The sequence below is a fragment of the Tyto alba genome, unplaced genomic scaffold, assembly GCF_018691265.1.
Source record: "Tyto alba isolate M040663 unplaced genomic scaffold, T.alba_DEE_v4.0 Super-Scaffold_39, whole genome shotgun sequence".
Taxonomy (NCBI): domain Eukaryota; kingdom Metazoa; phylum Chordata; class Aves; order Strigiformes; family Tytonidae; genus Tyto; species Tyto alba.
In genome coordinates, this window is record NW_024881314.1 from 11,713,932 (window position 1) to 11,735,825 (window position 21,894).

The following is a 21,894-nucleotide window of genomic DNA, read 5'->3' on the forward strand; positions in this document are numbered from 1 at the left end:
GAGAGCAAATGCTCCAGCGTGAGCACAGCCCTTAGGAGGTGCTGGAGAAGCCAGGTGGTGGGAGAACGAAGGGATGCACGTGTGACATGCAGGAAATACGTTTGTGCCTTATTAGCCATCAGAGAATCCACCCACAAGAAACCCCACAGCTTTAATAGCCTGATCCTCAGTCCTGCTTCTGTCTCCAATACACTCATGTTCTAGTAGTGTCTTTCTCACGTGCAATTAAATCCTTTTCTCTAAGGGAAAAGGCATTCTTCAGACTTTTCCAACATCGGATGAGCCTCAGGCAGCTCCTACAAGCGTGGTCAGACCTTGGTGCAGCCTTGGTGGATGGGGACCACAAGCGTGCCCCAGCCCTGGCAGCTCCTCCTTGCCGAGGGATGCTCTCCACAACCGTTTTGCCATGTGAATAATGGAAAAATAAATGGGAATGCAAATAAAACATTTGCCTCCAAGCCCTCTTCCTTCTCCTAAGCTCATGCGGAGGTGCCAGAGCACAAAACCAGCACAGAGCATTCCTTGGCCAGCCCTGCTGGGAAGCGCCTTGTCTGGGGATGGGCTGTTAAATGGGAATTTGTTCTGCTCTTGCAAACACTTCCCCGACATGCTGAGCTGCTGCTGTGAGCGCATTCGAAGGAGGGAGGAGGTATCCACGCTCCTTATGCTTTGATGCAGATGGGATTTCTTTTCCTTGGTAGTTTGGTGAAAATACATATATATATAGAGAGAGATACATATATTCACATGCATATGCATATGCATATATATATATATATATATATATATATATATATATATATATATTTTATGTGTTCCTCTACTGTGGAGGGGAAGGGCTGGCAGACACTAGGGCAACCACAGCTCCGGTGGGTGCTGAACCCTGTCCCACAGCACCTCGTATTTCCCTGGTTGTTTGCCCATTTGAAAGCTCAGCTCAAAGCCAGGCTCACCCACGCACAGCCTGCTCCCCATCCCTGGGTCAAACCCGAAGGCTCACGTTTGGTCCCTCTTGCAGACACTTTGTTCCGTGCCCCCCCTACAATCCAGGGTCGAGGTTGAGCTAATTTCCAGTCCCTACACGTATTCAGCAGGATTTCTAAACATCCCCTGGCACAGAGCATCTGTACTTAACCAGCTCTACCTGATTTTTCCAGGTTGGTCCCATTCCCGATGCTCAGCTCATCCCAACAGTGTGGGCAGGCGGGACCGTGGGCAACGGCCGAGCCGGGGCTGAGGGGGCTGCTGAGCCCCGGGGAGGGCTTCAAGGGGGTTTTTCTGGGTGTGGCCTGAAGAAATCCCCCGCCATGGTCACCCTGCACACCTCCTGCATGGATCCACTAGTGACCACATTGGGAATGGACCCACGTTAAAAATAATCCCAGGAGCAGAGAGGTGGGGGGGGAGCTCAGGCTCCAAGCTGCTGCTCCGAGCCGGAGCTGTGGAAGGATGCTCAGGACCTTGAGTAGCAGCAAGGATGGGGATGTCACAGCCGCCCTGGCTGTCCCAGGGCTGCACCACCCTCTGAACTTGCTGGGGAATTACTGGGGGGGGGATGGATCCGGCTGACGGGGAACCACCTGCCCCACTCATCCCCACAGCAAAGCACAATTTGTAAAAGCTGCTGCGCATAATAGCACAGTGAGAAGAGACAGGACACGGTGTCATTGTAACCCAGAAGACACCACGAGGTGAGGACACTGTGGACCCTGATTTGGGGGGTTGTCTCAGCATCTGCAGGTGGACTCATGTTTTCCAAATAACACGCTGCATCCCCGCTCCAGCAAGCACCACTACCCAGGGCTTGGTCTCCAGACCCAGCACAAACCATACCCCAGATTGCACACATCCCAGCACGGGCAGAGGTGTGCTGCCTGGCCCTGGCTGGGCTGGGTGGGCTTGGGGACACCCCGGGAGGGACAGGGTCCAACTCTGTATCCCTCTGCAACCGCTCGTCCCTGGGAAGTAGTGGCTGAGAGGGGCGACTCACCATAGTCTTTCTTACAGTACTTCTTCATGTTGATCTTCAGTTTCCCCTTGGAGGCTTTGCAGTATGAGTCACAATCTGCACAGGAGAGAGGGGGAGGGCAAGAAAACATTAACAAAACAAATTAGCCTTAAAATGAATAAAAGGCTGGGGGAAGGGGAGGGACGGCTCAAAGCTGCAGCCTGCCATGAATAAGCAGCGTGCCTGTGATATCCATCTGCCAGGCCCCGATTGGGTCGTCTAAGGGGGCATTCAGAAAAACCTTCCTTTCTAAAGAAAGCTTTTCACAAAGGAAACCATCCTCCCGCCCACCTCCCCCAGCCCGGCTTCCCTGGGCTGCCTCTGTCTTCCTGGGAGACCCCAGGGGCCTCCCTTATTGTGCCACCCAGAGCTTTTGAGAGCCACACAAATTCCCCCTGTTCTCCAGCTCCCAACTGGAGCCTGCCCGGAGCCCACAGAGGCCCCATTGTCACCCCTAACCCGGGCCGGTGTCAGCCTTTGGCATTCATTGCCGAGAGATTCGGGCTGGGGTCACCCTCCGACAATGCGGGTCAGAGAGGAAATTAGCAGCCCATGAAGCATTAGCAAAGCCTTTTGGTGTCCACTCTACTGAAGTGTGCAAATAAAATACCCCAGTAGGAACGTTTCATTTCTAATGGGCCCCCACTGCTGGGACACGCTGGCCTCGCAGCGAGCAGGGGGGAGCGCTGGCACGGCAGGCTGGCAGCGCCGCGGGGCGGGTGGCACTGGAGCCGGGGCCACGGTCACGGGCGGCTGTGGGGATGCTGAGCCCCGCTCCGGTGGCTGCTGCTCCCCCGGGCGGGGTGCGGCTGGACAGCATCACGCGGGCGGGTGGCATCGTGGGGTGGGTGCCCTCCAGCCACTGCTGGGAATGTCCCGGTGGCACCGTGGCCAGGCAATGCCACGGTGGCTGGAGATGTGCCAGCTTGCGCCGGCTCCCGGCATTGGGGCTGGACTCATGGGTGGGCCGTCCGTGCACGTCCCGTGTCCCCCCAGCACCCACGGAAACCCCGTATCTGGAAGAAACTGGGACGCGTCTGGCTGCAGCAAGAGGCCTCGGACACCTCCACCTCTGGAGATCAGGAGTGAAAACCTGCTGAAACACCACAGTGGGACCCCAGGGCTCTGCGAGCAGGGTGAGGTATTGGGAAGGTGGGGGGCACTGTTGGTACCCCTCAGACAGTAGCCATGCGGTGCCTGTACCTTGCCCCAGGCCACATTGGCGGTGCCAGACCAGACCCACACCTCCCCACGCAACACCCCGCACTCTCCAGTGGACCGTGACCTGAATTGCTGGGGGAGAAGCTGTGCAGCATCCCCCTCTGCGTCCCCCCTTTAGCACAGCTGTGTAACACACCAGGGTGGCACGGGCCACAGCCTCACCAGGGCTCGAGGGCTCATTTCTTATGTACTGCAAGAGCCCCTGTGAGAAGCAGTTCCTTCCTAGAGAAGCTGAGACTAAGAAGGCTGAGAAGGGAAACTGAGGCACGGAGTTAGGAGGCGGCTGCACAGCCATAGCAGCTCCAGCATTTCCCAGCGATAGCTCTGCTGTGTACAGAGGGGCCGTGGTTAGAAGTCAGCTTTGGGACAGGGCCAGGTTGGAGGAGGTGGATGCTCAGAACCAGCCCAGGCAAAGAGGGCACCAAGGTCTGCAGACAAGGTGCACTGGGTGCTCTGCACCCTCTCAGCTCACCAGCCTCCTTACGGGAGGTGTCCCTGGAGTGGGAGGTGGGTTCAGAAACACGAGGAGCTTCCTCGAGTGGAGAGGAGATGCTCCAGGAGGTCTCATGGACCCCAAACCCAACCCTCCCCATTGGCAGCAGAGCCAAACCCAGCCTGAGCTAAGCAGCAGCTTCTTTTTCAGCTTGAGTGGGGGAACCAACAAGAGGACGCCCAGAGAGCTGAACACCCACACATCCCAAGATCCCCAGGTTCCACCTCAGTACCAACACCTCTGATCCATGCACGCCCCAGCCCCTCTCAACTCGGCCAGGCAGAGCCACCTCAGCCTGCTACTCTCATTCCCCAGGAGAGCGCCCACAGTAACACATGGCTTCACATTCTTTCAGCATGATCTAGCCAGGGCCAAAAGTGAAAACTATGATATGAAGTGGGACACCTTCCTCCTCCAAGAGCCCCAGCTGAGATGTCTGCCCAGGTACAACCCGGCCAAAGCTCTTAGAAACCCAGGAGCTGAGCTGATGACTAAAGGCCAATGCCTCCTCTTGGCTTTTCCCATCTAACACAAACCCGAATGTCAAGTAAAATTTTAAATGCACTAAAGAAAGAGTGGATATTCCATAAAACCTGTAGTTATGGTGATATTCACTAGCAAAGTCCCAGCCATGCCTACATGGTAGGATGCCACCAGGCAGTGAGATGTGGCTACCTGGTGTCACTGAGCTCAGAGAACAGAATTATTCCTGATACAACTCAAATGGTAAGATGTTCCTGGCCATAAACATTGAAGGAAAAGTCTATAAGGGGAAAAAAAATGTGCATGTAGCCCTCGGATGCTCTTCCTCACCTTCTCAGTGGAGCAGGGGACTGCCAAGAGACAGGTCATCAGGCTGCTTCATCGGGCAACTGGCACAATTCTGCTCAACTGCAGATTGCTGATGTTTTCAAGACATAACGTGGTTATGATGAACATGATGATGGTTCTCCTCTAGCACAAAAATCCTGAAGCTCCATAGATATAATATCTATAGCTATTATCACTGCTGTTACATCTCAGCCCCTATGCAGTAGCTGATCTGCAGAAGAGGCCGAGACAAGGGCCGGCAGGGAGCAAGCAACCGAGCAGGGACAAGGCTTGGGAGCTCTGGCCATGGATCGCTCCTCCCCCGGCCAAATCCAAGTCAGACAAACAGACGCAGGTGAGCAGCCGGTGCTGGGCACTGGTGCTGGGCACTGGTGCTGGGCACTGGTGCTGGGCACTGGTGCTGGGCAGGGCCGGACAGCAGCTCCCACCTGCAAGCCCCATGGCTCGGCCCCAGGATCTGCAAGGGGGTCTCCAGCAGCCAGGCTGGCAGAGCCCACCGAGAGCAGATCCTCCTCCAGCCCCACAGCACCGCTTCTGGGACCCAGCCCCAAGAAACAGCAATCAGACAGAAACCATTGCTCTGGACTTCAGTCCAAGCCCCTCACAAGAACAACCCCCCAAGTCTTTTCAGCAACCTCTCCCCACGGAAACATCCATAACCACATCTGAGTTTCCCAATTCTTACACTATTGCCATGATATTTCCACTCTGCGATTACAGACCTGCTAGAAACCCATCCCAGCACTGTTTCCCAGCCAGGGAGGCTGTGGGGTGATGGGGCAGCACCCAGCTGCCCCCAGGCCCTGCAAAACAGCACCCCAGCCCCACAGCCTCTGCTTGGTCCTAGGCCTAATCCCATTTTTACTAACACAACCCTTGTTCTGCCTTCCCTTTCTCATTTTCTCCCAACCCCACGGGCTATGCTAGAGCCTCAGCTGGTTTAAATTGAACTTGATGTGGCCAGAGCCAGCTGGTATAAATCAGTGTAAATCACCAGATGCCAGGGCTGATTTACATGGGTGGGGGATTTGCCCCACTTCATTTCCTTTGTCTCTCTACGTGGAGAGCTCTCCTGCCTCCTGGGTGACTTGGAGGTCCTCCGAGGCCTCTTTGGGAGGGCAAATGACATTTCTCAGAGCAAAGCATCGAGTTTGTGTTTGCTGGTAAGTAGTGCTACATATGTGGGGTGATGCTGCAAGATCACTGCTTGCTTAGGTAAAGTACACGTAGAGGATATTACACGACATTATTTCAATGCTGCCTAATGCCTAGAAAAGACCCAGTTCTGGTCCTTCAAAGTGATGTTTCAGTGGTTTAGGCTCTGGGGGAAGGTTTGCTGAGCTATTGGTCCCCTGATAGAAGGTGATGGTAGAGCCAAGCTCAAAGGCTGGGGAAGAAGAGGCAGTAGGCTGAAAGGGGAGGAGAGAATTGATTTAGAGCCTGAAGTGCTCTGAATGCTGTTTTAGGGACTTGTGCATGTGTGCAGGAGACACACATGTGATGTGAGGCTCTTGCGGAATTTGTCCTCAAATTCTTCTGTTACAAACTTGGAGTCCCAAGGCATGTTCTGCTCATCCTGGCTGCACAGGAGGCCCCTGTCCTGCAGGTCCCTCTCACCCTTCTCCATGGGGTTGCAGAGGATCAGCCGGGGGGTAACTTGCTGTTGGAAGGTGGTGCCAAAGCCCGACCAAAAGGCCGGGCTGTGAATAAAAGGAGGCTGCCCGAAGCAGTGAAGCCTCCTTTGGGATGAGGAACATATTACCTCAAGCACGTGGTGGTGTGTCCAGGTCGTACAGGCGTGATGGGGTGGGCACCGCTTGGCTCTGGTGGACAGGGTCAGCCCCAGGTCTCTGCCCCATCGTGTTGTACCCAGATGTCCCCTGCCCGTGGGGGTGCAGAGCAAGGCTTGGCCCTGGTGCTGTCCTGCCCTCTTCCTCCTCCCTCTCAGGCCCCGAGCAGGGCTTACCTGCCCTCAACAGACCCTGAAATCTCCCTGCATCCCTCCAATCCTGCATTTGGCCTGGCCATCCCCTTTCCAAAGGACTCGAACGCCCCTGGCTACAGCACCATGGTGCGGGAGAAATCGAGTGATGATATCTGAACACCCCCCTCCCCCCGCTCCCAGCACTTTCCTCCCTGAGTTTGCTCAGCTGCACAAATATTTCAGCGCAAATCCCCATTTCAGCGATGCAAACCCAAAGCACAATCAGACCCTAGGCCTTTTTTTTTTTTTCATCACCGCATCCTAACGCGCTGTGACCCGCAGGGGGGACACCCCACACCTCCCCGCCGCGTCCCCTGGGCTGGGAGTGACGGGCTGCTTCTCTGCAGGAGAGCACAAACTTTCTGTGTTTCCCGGATAAACAGAGCCGGAGCGGAACTGGGAAGGGGCTGTTGGCGCTACTTGCTCAGCGAGGGCTGGGAGCAGGTGGCGGGCGGCTGTTTCGTGTCCATCGCAGCTTAGTAAAATGTGTCAGCATCGCGTTCAGCAGCTTTGCAGCTCAGCCCATCCCCTTGATATAACTAATTCTCTGGCTGAGCAAAGAGTTTTCACAGCTAAACACCTTCTTTGTTTTGCTTAATTTTTTTTTTTTTTTTTTTTTTTTTTGCAGAAGTTGCATTCTACTCTTTTCATTTCTTCATTTTGCAGGGTTGTTTGGGCAAAACTGGGGCTGCTAGCATAAGACTGGGAGCTGTGAGAATATGGGACCCTGCTCACCCCACGCTTTGCAAATGCACCCCATTCCTGCCAGTGTGCTGGTGCTTTTGGGGTTGGGCAGGGCAGAGGTGCCGGCAGCCGGAGCTCAGGGCGCTGAGCGGTGTTCCCAAGAAGATGCTGTCTGAGACCGTGTCTTGCTGTGCTTGCAGTTCCAAAATGAGCTTTAAGCCTCTGTGAAAGCCACATGTCAGTAACGGAAATTAAAGGCCCCTTGATTCTGACATGATAGAACGATTAAAGCCACATTTCTTGGCCTGGGTACCTAACTCAAAATGCAGATATAAGGCTTAGATCCCCAAGGGGATTCGGATTTCTAATCCCAATTTATGCAGCTAAATTCCTATTGATTTCCCCCAGGTAGGGCCCTAAATACATTTGCGGGCCAAGATCCAAAGTGAAGGTGTTGTGGCTTAGAAAGGGAGACCCAGCCTTGACAGTCTGGCCTCTGCGTTTCAGGGGGTGAAGGGTGCTTGCCTGCTTTCTCTCTGCGTGCTCCCAAGGGGCTGCACTTCTTCCTGGGGCGCTGCGGGTGGGGGCCTGGGTGTCCCCATCTCCTGTTTGCACTGGGTGGGAAGTGCAACCAGGCTGAGCTGCAAAATGAAGGTACAGGTCCAAGTGTCTGAATCCAAATCTGTGAGCTCATTGCTGGAGAGAGCGAGACTGGGAAAATGGGAGTGGGGATCTGCTTGGGCTCCTAGATACCCCCAGAGCTGGCCAGTTCAGATCAGTGGAGTCGTTTTGATTTGCTCTAATGCAGGGAGATCATGGTGATGAACAGCTTTCACCTCCCTTCCTTTTTCTCTTCCTCCCCAGATTTATTGGTCAGAAATCCTCCGTTGGGCACTGCCTGTGGGCTGCGGCAGCCCTGCACGGAGCCGGTGCGTGAGCTGCCCGGTGTGACAGGGCTGTGGAGTCAGTCAGCAGTGACAGTGGGGGGGGGACATGGTGGCATCGGGATCCCCCCAGCTCTGGGCAAATCTGTGCTTGGAAACGCCGGCCCTGGTGCAGAACAGCTGAACATCTCTGCAGGTATCTCCAAACCTGTGCTCCAGCACTTGCATTGCTGCTGCTTCTGGCTTTCTAAGAGCTCCTGAAGTCAAGAGGGGGGCTCTGCCCTCACCTGAGGGATGGTGACTTTCAGATCGGTGCTGCAAAACCTGCACAAGTACCAGCAGGGAGGAAGGTGAATGTCTCGCTGCTGCGTTTTTGTGAGCTCTGCTATCACAGCGATGCTGAAGTGAACCTTCACTGGGAGGTGGGGAATCCCAGCTCTCGGCTGCGGTCCGTGCCCAGACCTCGCAGTTGAGCCAACAATGCTCTCAACCAAAGCCCTGATGTGGGTGCTGTCTGCATCAAGCTGTTCCCTGAGCCCGTCCAACCACCACAAAACTATTCCAGGTGCTCCAAAGAACTGCTACAGCCTGTAGTCCCGTGGGATGTACAGGACAGTGTGTATGGCAGCCTACGACTCCACCAGCCTGCAGAGCTTCGTGCTGCCCCATCCCCGTGGGACTGAGCACTCCTCCAAACTGTTCAGACTGTGGAAATAAATCTCCAACCTCTCCACAGGCAACAGCCCAACATCACCCGCTTGTGGTTGGGAGCACGGAGGAAAAGCAAATGGAGCAGAAGTGGTGTGCATGGGGGGAGCCAGCCTTTGGGGAGGGCAGGCGCAGAAACATCGTGTGTCTGCTCTGTGGTTGAGCATCGGCTCAGCTGGGTGCTTGATGTGCCCAAATTGGACATGAAAACATTTCTGTAAGCCATCTCAAAACATCCCAAAGGCAGTTGGAAGCCATGTTCCAGGTGACAGGGGGGTGAAATGCAATCCACCACTGCCCAGCACCAGGACAGGAGGTGACAACCCTGTGCCGAGGTTGGCCTGCAGCAGTTATGGACAGATGCCTTTGGCTCTTGGACTTCTGGACATTTCCCCAGGTGACCATGAAATCCTGTTTTGCTTCCCACAGCACTGAAGCTACCGCTTGCTTCCATCCCAATTATTTTAACATCTCCACCACCAGTCTCAGCAAATGACTGTTAGAGTCATTTTGGAGAGTGCCAGCTCCGCTGGCCAAACGTGCTTGCTCCAAGCTTCTAGCTCTTGGCCTTTGCTGACCACGTGTCCCGAGGGAGAGGATGCTCTGGAGCAGCCCTCTCCTTGCACAGAGAGCATGGATGGGCTTCTCCCTGTGGCGGGGTGAGTGGCGGGAGCTGCGATGTATCTGGCTTGCAGAGCAGACGTTGATTGTGAGGGATTCATGCTGTAATTTAATTTGGGCTGGATTCCAGTGGGAGTTTTTGTCTCAGAGCAGGCTTCTCTAATATTAAAAGCAAACTTAAGGCAGAGAATCCATCCCGGGTTTTTCACTTTAGCAGCAGGATCGCTTCTCCTGTGCTCTGCTGCACCCTCGGCAGCCCCTCTTCCCCGACCCGGCCATTGAACAGAGCAGGGAAGTCTGTTATGATTAAATCTGCTCTTCTTCCCCGCACCTGGCAATGACCAAGCTATCATGCATGATGTCCTTTGCAAATATAATGTGTGAATTAGTGTTCTTTGTCCTGGGGTGGCTCTCTGGCTGGGTGGCCTCGGCCATTTCTCCAGCACAGCCAGGGGACTGGTACAGGGAGGCACATAACTTGCAAGCCTTGGACCTGGGATGAGCTGGGACTGGGCTGCTCAAGTCACGCACGTTGTGTGATCTGCGAAATGGTCCCCAGGCCTGAAGCAGTCCCTTCCTCAGCCTGTGGCTGGGGATCCCGAGGGTCTGGGTCTGCTCCGAGAGGGTCTGTGCAAAGCAAGCCTGTGGCATGGGGTCGCATTTAACCATGCGACTGCGTGATTTTGTTGCCTGTCCTTGGTTACCTCCTGAGCTGCCCAGGGTAGTTGGCCTCGGAGCAGCGCTCCCCACAGCGTGCCCTGGGAAAAGGAGCTGGCAGGGATTTGTCCCATCAGCTGCCGGGGCAGTCTTGGAGCGTCCATGTCCCATCTGCTCTATGTGTAAAGGCAGAGGCACCTGCTCAGGCACCAGAGCATCTTCTGGCCTCCGAAGCACGCTCAGCAGCACTTTGCACCAGCAGATGTGTGTGTGTGGGGGGGGTGCTGAGCCCAGTCCTGCCCTGTAACCAGCACAGCTGCTGCACCAGCCCCAACGGGGCAGGAAAAGTATGATGAGATATTTTCACTTTTTTTTTTTTTTTTTTCTTTTGTGCTCTGTAGATCCTGACATTTCCCTGGGATCCTATTGAGACCCCTGTCAATAGATATACCAAATATTTTCTGCAGGATGGTGCCAGGATTCCCTGTGACCGCCTGGCAGGGGTATCCTGAGCCCTGCCTGCAGCCCATGTTACACACCACGGCCCGGGCCAGCGGCCAGTCACTGGCCACACAGGATCCTCACAAGAAAGCATGTTTCAAAGACATCCTCACCAGCTCTGTGCCTGAACTGGGGACTTGTTGCGTGGTGCTGGGGTAAAGGATGGGTAAAAGCCCTCGGACACACCAGGCAGGGCAGCCCCGGCAAAGGGAGAGCCCGTCCGCTGCCCCGCAGGCATCTCCAGCGAGGATAACTGCCATTAACCTCTCCCTTGGAACAAAAAGGTGCAAATGAGCCCACAGTAGCCTCCATTCTTCTAGCTGAACAAGATTGATTGAAAAACAAATTGGCGCAAATAAAGCATGTAATTAGATTAAAGCCTCTTGCCTGGAGCGGGTGGAGAGCGGTGGCCGGCGCTTTCGCGGAAGCCCGCAGCCCCCTTCCCGCCTCCGCAGCATCCAGCACGGCTCGGGGGGGGGGGGGGGCTGGCACCGACCCCTCCGGCGGGACCACCAGCACCCCGCAGGATGCGGCCGGGGCTGCCCATCACCCCCGGGGAGCTGCCCTTGCCGGAGCCCGTCGTGCTGGGGCACCCCCGCTTCAAGCCGTGGCCTGATGCCGCACCCCGGCAGCGGGCTCCGGGCACGCTTCGGGTGCTGCCAGGGCACAGGTGTAGCCCTGGCTCTTTGGTCCTGCCCTGGGACCCCTGGTCGCTGCCTTCGGAGGGGGAAACCACCCCTAGGCACCACCCGAGCCCCACTGTGGGTCGGGGCAAGTTTGTTCCCTGCTCCTTTAGCTGCGCGATGCCAGCTTTGGGATGGGAGCGAAGGAGCCTGAGCAGTTTTTGGTGTTCTGGGATGTGGATGTCCCTAGAAGCTCATCAGTATCTCCATTATTTCCATATATGAAGGGAGTGAGTAGGCAGGCTATGGCCGCTGGTGACACAGTGGGCACAGCCCAGCTGTGCCAGACACTAACGCGCTGGAGAACACTGCACGAACACCAGCGATTTATGTCTCATCCCCCCCCCCCCCCGCCCCTGTCCCCGCCTCGCCCCTCTCCTGGGAGCAGCCGGGGCCGGCAGCACGTTTCGGACGCCACCCCGCAGGAGCAAACCCAGTGCTGAGCCCCAGGGGACGTGGGGTGCTGTGTCCCCGCCAGCGCTTCGTCCCCACCCAGCGCTTCCCCACTGCAAACGTGTCCCCAGCCGCTGCCCGCTGGTGAACTCCCAGCACCCCGGGGGACACAGCCCTGCCGAGAGCCGCAGCCGACATGATTAAATACATTAATAGGAAACCATCTGTCTTCGGGAGCGTTGGCCACCCTATAAATTCCCGGCCTGACAGCAGCTCCGCGGCCGAGCGGGTGCTGCGCAGGACGTGGGGGCAGGACGTAACCAGAGCCGGGGCAAATCAGACTTTCCACTCCGAGGGGGGAAACACAGCAGCGGAGAGCTGGTGCTGGGGACAAGCACTTTGTTTCGCCAAGGGGAATCAGCATCTGGAAATATTCCAGGATGGGGAGAGAATCAGTTCATTTCACTTCGAAATCATAATTTTTTTTTTTTTTTTTTTTTTTTTTTTTTAGATGAATTTGACATTGATGCTGGGCTTGCAAGTCCTTGCTCTGAAGCTGATGGCTTGGCTGTGGTGCCCAGGGCTTGTGGGCACCCAGGTCCCCCCAGTGCTAGAAGGACAGTCCCCGAGGTGGCAGCATCCCAAAGCTGGGGATGTGGGGAAGGAGGGATGGAGGGATTTGGGGATGAAGGGATGTGGGGATGCAGGAAGCCCTGTGATGGGACTATAAAAGCACAATGCAGTTGTGCGTGAATCTTATCTGCATTTCAGCAGTTTTGTGGTGGTTTGTTTTGTGTGGGTTTTGGGGTTGGTTTTTTGTTTTGTTTTGCTTTTTTCCACAGACTTTCTGAAATATTTTGCAATCACTAGAAGTTTCATCACTGGAAACCCCTCACCCCTATTGTGCTCACAGCCATTCACTGCAGATCACCATGAGAAACCCCTTTTCAGGAGGGAACTGGATGCTGAGGCCAATCAATCAGTCAATCAATCACACAGTCAATCCATCACCTTGCTTACAGCCAGAGACAAGTGAGAGAATACCCATGCAGGGCTGAATTAATTACTCATTTGGATGGGTACAAAGCTGGAGACTCCCAGACTGAGCCCAGACTTACACCAGGGTGGCTGAAATGAGAATTTTGCCTCCCGATTGTACCACAGGCAGCTGTGCAGACCTTTATTCCCAGGCTGTGGGATGCACCCGGCTCTCTGCAGAGCTCACGCTTGCTGTTAGCGCTTCCTCGGAGCGAAGAGCTGTGATTTTTCTCTCGACCAGTGCAAAGTCCCCGCTGGCCATACCCCATCCCCAGCCCTGGGAACATCCTCACCAAGACACACAGGCATGGGCTGTGCCCCCAGCCCGGCCAGCAGCCGTCGGGCAGGAGGCGAGCGCTGCCGAGCCCTGCGCCCGGCCGGTGGCTGCTGACCCCCTCCAGACGTGCGAGCACTAACACGAGTGTGCACACACATGCACACACTCCTTTTCATTGAAGGTCAGAGCCAGGCGATGACCAAGACATGTTGCTACTTCAACTCTGAAGAAAAAAACTAAGTCTAGCTGGTACTCTGCTTGCAATTCTGCAGGGTTAAGACTTTGTGATTTCCTTTGTTGGCCTGGAGACAAATCTAGCCTGAAATCAGACATGTCCTCAGGGGTTTCCTTCTCAATATCTGATGTCAATACAATGCATTTTGGTAGTCACTTTCGCATTAAGTTTGTAAGGTGCTATGTAAGTTGGGTATTTTGGTCTATTTTTTTCATTTTGCCTCTGATAAAGATCTCCCAAGGATCAGCCTCCCACAGGAGCCTGTGCTCCCGCTGCTCGATGGAGAGCATCCCTCCCTCCACAGGGCAGGGTGCCTGTGGCAGTGCAGCTCCCTGGGGAGCACAGCACCCCGGGGGGGCTGGCAGGAGGCTGGAGGAGGTTGGGTGGCTACACCGTGCCCAGCAGCTGAGGCTCGTGGCCAGCCAGCCCAGCCTGAGCCGAGACCTGGATCTGCTGGGGTGACTGCTTGGGGCTGCCTGGCCGAGATGTGGGAGGGGTGCCGTGTTCAGCACACGTTAGCAGGGTTGGTTTGGGGCCACCTCTGAGACAAAACCACGGCACAGGGAGAGACTCCAACCCAACCATCACCCCATGGGGGGCCGAGGCCATGGGAGGCAGGGGGAGATGGACTTTCAAGGGACATCTCCCCAGCCCCCCTGACACGGCCTCCGAGCCTGTATCAGTGAGATGCCAGGGGCAAGCGCCACCGTCCAAAAACAACGACCGTGGTGCAACCTGGGTGCAGAGCTGCCCCCCTTCCCTCCCTGCTTGCTCAGTGCTCTGGGGAGGAGGGAAGACATGAACTTCAGTGTGGTGTGGGACCTGCTTCCTCCAGCCCTCCCCAGAGCTGTGTTCACATGCCTGTGCCCAAGCACAGAGCGATGCGCCAGGTCCCCTCTGGCCAAGCTGATGGCACCCGCTGCATTTGCCCCTTGTGGGTACAACACCGGGGAGAGATCTGCCACTGACTTCACCCGGGGATGGAGCTGGTCCAGCAGTTTGGATAAGCATTTGGGAAGGGGCTGGGGAGCAGTGGTTTGGCCCCACCTCCCATCCCGACCGGCGGCGCTGCGCAATGCCAGCGGCCTGTCCCCACACTGTCATTTTTCCGAGCAAGCCTCGCACCCCTCACAGATGTTGTGGAGGAAGCTGGCGGCTCACATGGTGTTGACTCCTTGTTTCCAGCAGCTCATTAAAAGGAGCTACGGTACATTTAATCCTTTCCTAATATCACTTTTCCCTTGGAGCTGTTACTGCAGTGATGATCACAGTGTTTATGTGACTGTGAGCAGGGGGGACAGTGGTCCACAACCTCTGCTTGGTAGTGGAGCTGTTGAGCCAAAAGACTATATTCCCATGGGGATGCATGGATACAAGCTGGCCGGGAGGCTGGAAATAAGGAGGTGGCTCCCAGCTGACCGAGCCATGAAATCCAAGTCCAGCCCTCATACCTGCGGTGGGAGCAAGTGATTTAACTCATCTTACAGCGCTTGATGAGGTTTTGCTGGGGTGATGCAAGTGCTGGTGGCATCAGACCTGAGGGGACCTGTTTTCCTCCATGTCCATCTACGAAGATGGCTGTAAGTCTTGTGGTCGCCCTCTAAAACCTGCATTTTGCCCGTCTGCTGTGGGATGGATGAGCCCCGTCCCTGCTGCCTACCCCCAGGATTGCCCCAGGGGTGATGGCATGTACCTGGTAGCAGGGGACCCTCTGAGGGTGGCCTTGCATCGCCTCAATTCATCTAGGCATGGGCAGGCAAAAATTAAAGCTTTTGACCCTCAAACAAATGATGAAAAACCTTTTTTTTGGGGCAGGATTACTCTGACTGCCAGCAAATAATGCTGAAACGTTTTCCCCATTCCTGTCTTTTGGTGGAGGATTCTGGCTAGAATTTGGAAATTTCACCCCAAATCCTAAGCCTGTAAGTAGTGAAAATCCAGCTGCAGCCTGGGAAAGACATGTAGCCTCCAGCTCTGCCATGGGTCGGGATGGGAAGGCATCAGTGGGGCTCCCAAATCTGGGCCATGGGTACAGGTCAGTGGGGGGTCCAGAGAGCACCACAGAGGTTGCCGGGGGAGGTTTGCGTGGGGTATGAGCGTGCAGGTGCACACGTGGTGCCCAGGGAAGGAGCGGGTGGCATGGGGGCAGTGGCTTGTCCCAAACGCTCCTGATGACGTGTGGCACACGGGTGGGGGGCTTGACACCATGATAGCACCGGGGGCCGCCCGTGGATGGAGAGTTCTCCCTCTGGGGAACGAATGTTTTCAAATGAATGTTTTCTACTATTTCCTACAAAGTTTCTATTTTCCCGGACTGAAGCCATAACCTTTCCGTGTGTTTTTCTAAGTGAGACACAGAAGCAGGAACAGTCTTGGAAGGCTCAGGCAACCCATGGGATTTGTTGTTTGTTTTTTTGTTTTTGTATTTTTCCTTGAGACTATTCCAGATTGTTCAAGACCAGAGACCTGACTGCCCATCTCCCTTCTCCGAACTGCTTCCAGAAGGTATTAATCATCCTTGCATAGCACGGCATGCATCTACCTCTGTGCTGGGTTGCCTCTGCACTCTGGGAATGCTGCAACCTGCGGCCAAGCTGCTTTGGGTTTTTGCACACCTGACGGAGCCCCAAGGATCTCTAAGAGTGTGGTTTTTCCCTTTTCTGCACTTTGATCCACCCTCTTCTGCACCAGCCAGGAACAAAAGGGCCCGGGCAACACCTTGAGCCCAAATGACTTTTGGAAAGTCCAGATCTGGTTTTGAAACTGCAGAGGCTGATTTCCAGGGGAAAACCATGCAAAGTTGCATCAATCCAATCACCTGTTTTTGTTTAAGCCCACTAGCTGAAATCATCCACCTAAGATAATAATTTCCAAGCCAATCTGGATTCGATTCAGATAAGACAACGACTGACTGGCAGGTTTGTAAACCTTTCTCCCCCACTGTTTTTTGGTTTGGGTTTTTTTGTTGTTTTGTTTTGTTTTTTTTCCCCCCCTTTCACTGTGGCCCCTTCTATATCTCTGAATGGGACCAGAAAAGGATGGGGTAGTAGCAAGAGCTTTCCTTGTCTGGCCACAAAAATGAGAAGCACCCCCTTCTCATCCTCCAATCTCCCGGCATGGGCGAGCATGAATGCATTTCATCTAAACAATTCGGTTTTGGATCATTTCCCCAAATTGATTTGGGCCTCTGAGAGCTAAGCAGTGCCGGGCAGGACCCCCCACACCAAAGCTGACATTGTTACACACCTTTTACTGAGGCCAGTTTTGGCCCCTGCTCTTTTGAGATTTACCCCTCGTTGGCTCAGAGCAGTGGTGGTGCTAACTCGGCTCTTGGTGAGGAAGGTGCTTCTGTCTTTCATGGCTATGAGTGAAGGAAATAAAGCAGCATCTCTCCCAGAAGTGTCTCCACCCAAAGTCTCCCACTAATTTCTTTCTCCATCTGTATAACCCTTTTGCTCCCGTACCATGGTATCTCTGGCTTGCAGACATGCCAGTTTAAGGATTTGTCAATAAAACACCATGAATTTCAGCAGGATGCTTCAGGGTGGTGGTGGTGGCTGAGCAATGCCAAGACCCAGGACTGCCTGATGCTCCCCGCTGAGGGTAAGGGATGAAATATGACGGGATCAAGCTCCCTGGACCAAACGGTGCTTAAAAAGTCCAATAAAAATCACTGTGAGAAGAATTATGATCAGACGCTGGGCCCATCAGATTGCTCAGCTTGGCTCAGCCTCCGCTGGGCTTTCACGGGGAGGCAGTGTGAGCGGCTCCTGGCGAGATGGATTGCTCCCTGGTCACCGCTCCGGGCAGGGAGCGGGGAGATCTGTCCCTCCAGTGCCACGGGGATCCGAGGGACCCTGTCAAGTCATTTCTCACAGCTCACAGGCTGTCAGGATGCCCAACTCACTCCCAGCCTGCAGATAACCTCTCCCAGCCTCCAGCAAGGGGTTCCTTTGCTGAGAGGAGGTCTCTATCCCTACTGAGACGCTCTCAATTACTGGCTTTATGCAAACCCAGTTGGGCTTGAACAGGTCCCTAAATAACCCTTCTCTCCACAACAAGGATGCAGAGTTATGGGACTTGCTCCTTCCCTGACGGGGCTGTTTGCTTCCACGACTTGCAGGGGCTTGGGACTGGAGGCTGCAACCTTGCCAGCAGCACTAGTGTGAAATGATCCTTTTGTAGCAAGGCTGGAAAGGGTTTCAGACACCTACCCAAAGCCTTGGTCAAAGGTGAGGGGCATGCCCTGACCAACACGCCTCTGATCCCTGCAGCCATCCCTACCAGCACTCACCCAGGGAGACGCAGGGGTGTCGGGGAGCACCAAGCTCTCCCCACCGGTGCACAGGGACCTGCTGTTCACCAAAGCGTTCACGTTCAGTGCCTAAAATAGGCTGTGCACCCCTTTGTCCTGCTCAAGGGTCTTATTGCTGCAGGCTCTATGCTTCTGCCTTGCTCACCCCAGCCCTGCCCGCTGGCCACGGGGGCCCCAGCACTGGCCCCAGCCCACCCAGCGCCGTGCCTGGCACCGAGCTGGTGGCCGTGACTCACAGCCCGGGGCTGCTGCAGGTCACACTGCCACAGCACATCAGCTCAGGACAGGCACTGACGAGGGCTGTGGCCAATTGAGGTGGCATGTGGAATTTGGGATGGCCGAATGCAGCTGCCCCAGTTGGCATTTGCCCAGGACAGCGTGGGGAGTTCACAGAAAGGAGCTGCATCCCCAGCTGTGCTGGTATCTGTACGGAGCACACCACATGGAGGTGGGAGACATGTCACCCCCAAACCAGTCCTCACACGTGGTGGGCAGCAGGGCTGGGGCTTTGTCAGCTCTTTCCTTTCAAGCTGGGATGTTGGCTGGTGGATGTGGATAAACGCTGCTTCCTCCAAGCTCTCACTTGCATTCAGCCCCTCTCATGGTCATGCTCTGGCAAGATGTGAGAGGACATGGGGACTGGCAGGGAAAGGCTGTGAATAATAGAGCATGTTCTCAGAAAGGCCCCTTTGGACTCATGAATAAGAACATGCCCAGATAAATGAGCTTCTAACAGCAGCAAAAAGACATTGAGAGATCCCTGTGGCCAGTTGAAACTCAGGAACACTGCTCAAGTGTCACCTCTTGCCACTGGCTCCAAGGCTGGTAGATGGCTTAGCAGGGCAAGCTGTGTGCAGAACAGACCTGAGGGATGCTTGCCACCACGGTGATGGGCAAAGCAATCGTCTGCTCACTCAAAATTGCACCCCATGCCCTGCAACCTGATCTCGAGCAGGGGAGGGGGTGGCACGAGTCAGGTCCTGTCTCAGGAAGGTGCTGGGGCAGCCGCACTGGGTGGGACGGGCCCTGGACCCTCTAATGAAGGAGCCCAAGGAAATGAGACTCCACCAAGGATGAGATTCTAGCTCGGAGGTCACCAGCATGAGTGCCAGGGCTGCTTCTGCTCCCTGGGTCAGCTCCACACCCAGGGCTTCATCTCAGGAGCCAAGCTCCTGGCAGAAAGGGCCGTGAGAAGACATCTCTGCATCTCCTCGGCTGCCAAACAGCCACATTCATTGACAGAGCCTGTGATAAGCCCAGTGGCATCATGGTGCAAGAGGTCTGCTCTGTCATCCCTGCAGCAGACTGGGAACAGAGCAGGTTTGGGAGGAGGAACTGTCAGATCCTGGTGTGGAGCACAAAATCTCAGCGTTCCCAGGACACGAGACAGAACATTTAGTTTGCAAGTCCCTGCTAAATAGCAGGAGCCTGTGAGAAATCTGGTATTTCACCTGTTGAGCTTTTTGTATTTAAACATTGCTCGGATTTATTATTACCTGATGGAGGGTGAAAGCACTGGCCCTGCAGGGTCGCAAGGGCTGAGTAGTGCTCAACTCCCCACTCAACACGCTCAGTTTGGAAACTGTGATGCCAAGTGCCAAAGGTCCCATCCCTAAAGATGGGCCAGTAAATCAGGAAGGTGAAGATGCTCAATTTAACATGATGACACTGTGGAGCAGAGCTCACCCCAGCAGGATCCAGGCAAACCCTTCAGACCCTGCTCTGCTGTTTTCCACCTTCTGCTGCAGAGGGGACCAGCTGGAATTGAGCCTTTCCTGCAGCGTGCACTCAGCAGTGCAGCAGGAACATTTTTCTGGAGGTCCCACTGATCCTTGAATTGATAGCTGACATCCTCTATCTGCCTATAAATCTTTTGTCTATCAGCAGCACAGTCCCTGTGGATGGGAAAAAACATCTAAAAGCCTCATCTAGACCGTGGGCTTTTTTTATAGCAAGAGGTGAAACAGGGAGTTGCAGACATAAATTTACTTCTCACAGAACAAGATGGGGAGAGGGAAGTCTGCTCTGCCCCAGGCACCCAGCATGTTTAGCTGGCACTGTTGGGATGCACTTAGAACACTGCAGCGAGCTGTGGTGTTGGGATAAATGAAAGAGTTGCAGAGGCTGCAGGAGCTGCCAGCTCTCACAATGCTCTTGAGAAGACTTGGGATGTGCCTGCCAGACCCAGGGGCTTGGCCAAGGTGGGGACATCCCCACACCGAGCCACCTTGCAGCCAGGACAAGATGGGAGTTTCATCCTCTGTGGCTGAAAGAAGATGGTGAGATGCGCTATGGCATGTAATTAAGCTCCTGAGGAGTTGGGGAAGATTTCTTATGGAAGCAGGTGACAGAGGCTGATATTGTGAGGAAACAGTTTTGTAAGGAAGAGACCTGCCTCTGCTTGGCTTCAGGTTAGGTGGGACATCTCTGTTCCTAATAGCCCAGCACTTCGTTGTGATGGACTCACCTAACCACAGATCTCATGTTGGCACCTAATTTATAAGGCAAAGCAGCAAAAAGGCTGATCAGCAGCAGCTGAACTGGAAGCATGCTGGCTGGGGCAGGTTTTTGGTGTGTCTTCATGCTCCTTTCAGCCCTGACAGTCAGTGGAGACACTTTAACAAGCACACACATAACAACAGGCACAAACCTGAGGCTGCAAGCTATTGCTCATACCAGCCTAAGAGAAGACAGTGAAACACAGACTTGCAGCTAGTGTGCTTACAGGCGGAAGAACTTCTCCTTTACATCAGTCCTACAGAAAACCCCGGGCTTTACCTTCCCAAGACACTGGGGACTGAAGACCTTGTCCCTTTGCTCCCTGAGTTTCCCATCTTAGGAGGAGCTTCTCAGCACACAGCAAACAGGCACAGCCTGTGTGAAAAGCCCTGCCACAGGACGAGCCATGGCTCAGAGTTCAATTCAAGGTGACGTCCATCACTTTTAGTACAAAATCCTTAATTTATGAACCCTCCTACACTGGTGAGACAAAGGTAAACAACCTTTACACCTCGTGTCCCTCACAGCCACGGTGCTGTTCAAATATCCCGGGAATCTGCAGGCAGTGGGATGGGATAAGTCACCCTTTCCCAGGGCCTTCTGGCTCCTGCCATCATCCCCTGCTCAGACTTGTCTGACCCAAGGGAACTGGGGACAGGAAAGTCCCTCCGTGACACAGCAGGGCAGGTGTCGGCCCCTCTATGGGTGTAAATGAGGAGGGGAGGATGGTGGGGTTTTCATGCAGTTGTGGTGGAGATGGGGCGTACGAAGAGATGTGTTGAACCCCGGGTTGGCATTGCTTGGGTTGTATTTGGCACAAGGACGAGGGGAAATGAGAGGATAGACACACGATGACGTGCCAAAGTTTTCTCAGGATAATTCTCTGTATTGCAGCTGGCATAAATATGGTGATCCAGGTCCATCAGGGCTGTGCTGCTGTCCCCAGGCTGCAGCTGCTGCTGCTGCAGGACCTTTTACTGCTGGACCCACAGCTGCAGGACCTCTCGCTCCCAGCTGAGACTCTTCTCTGGCTCTGACAGTCCCTGGCCCTGAGACACCTCTGAGCACAACTGGCCCCACCAATGCCACTAACCGCAGCGTGTCCCACCACGAGGACCCACAAAGCTGGACATGAGACATAATGCTATGACATACCCAGGCCACATCAGCACCCAAGATTGCTTAGCACAAAAAGCACACAGATATAGGCAAATAAAGGAAATGCTCATGTGCAGCACTAAGCAGCACTTTGGTTTTTTGTTCTCTTTTGGAGGATTTTTGGTTCTCCAGTCCTTCTCCACCAGAAAAACTTGGTGGAATTATTCTCTTAGCCTCTTGAGAAGGTAACCACTAAACTTTAAAAATCAACCAGCAGTGGTCTTGAGCCCTTACCTCTTTTCCATCAAGCATTGGTTTCACATTGGGCAACCACTCAGTGCTTACAGATTTAGCACCTCTTGGAAAATCTTTCTGCATCTTCTCTACAGTCCCACATGCTCCTAGAAACATGCATCTCTTGGGATGCTGCACACATGGACATTTTGGACATAAAAGGAAACCACTTGTCCCAGTACGAACAACAGAATTTATGTATTAATTGAACGCAATTTCATCTCAGGCAGATAATTGTTCAAAAGACATTTACCATCAAGTTGCATTAAAAGAAGAGACAACATACCTGCAGGCTCCTCTGTGCTGCTGGCAGCGGTGGTGGGGGGCGCGGCGGGGATCTCTGCAGGGCAGAGCGAAGCACACAGGAAAGGAGATAAAAAAAGGAGGTATTAGTCCAGATCCCAAAGAGCTTGGCCCCTCCACACCTCACATTTTCCCTTCCCAACCATGTCTACCAGCAAGGGGTGTTT

General features: G+C 54.5%; 1 protein-coding gene across 1 annotated transcript in view; it reads right to left on the reverse strand.

Moving 5' to 3' along the window:
* NTN1 (netrin 1) overlaps positions 1-21,894 on the reverse strand; it is a 107,473-nt gene that overhangs the window by 11,355 nt on the left and 74,224 nt on the right. The window contains exons 4-5 of the mRNA XM_032992114.2: positions 21,711-21,764; positions 1,991-2,065 (exon numbers count right to left, since the gene is read on the reverse strand). Of these exons, the coding sequence (XP_032848005.2) occupies positions 1,991-2,065; positions 21,711-21,764 (129 nt within the window). The remainder of the gene's footprint in view (positions 1-1,990; positions 2,066-21,710; positions 21,765-21,894) is intronic.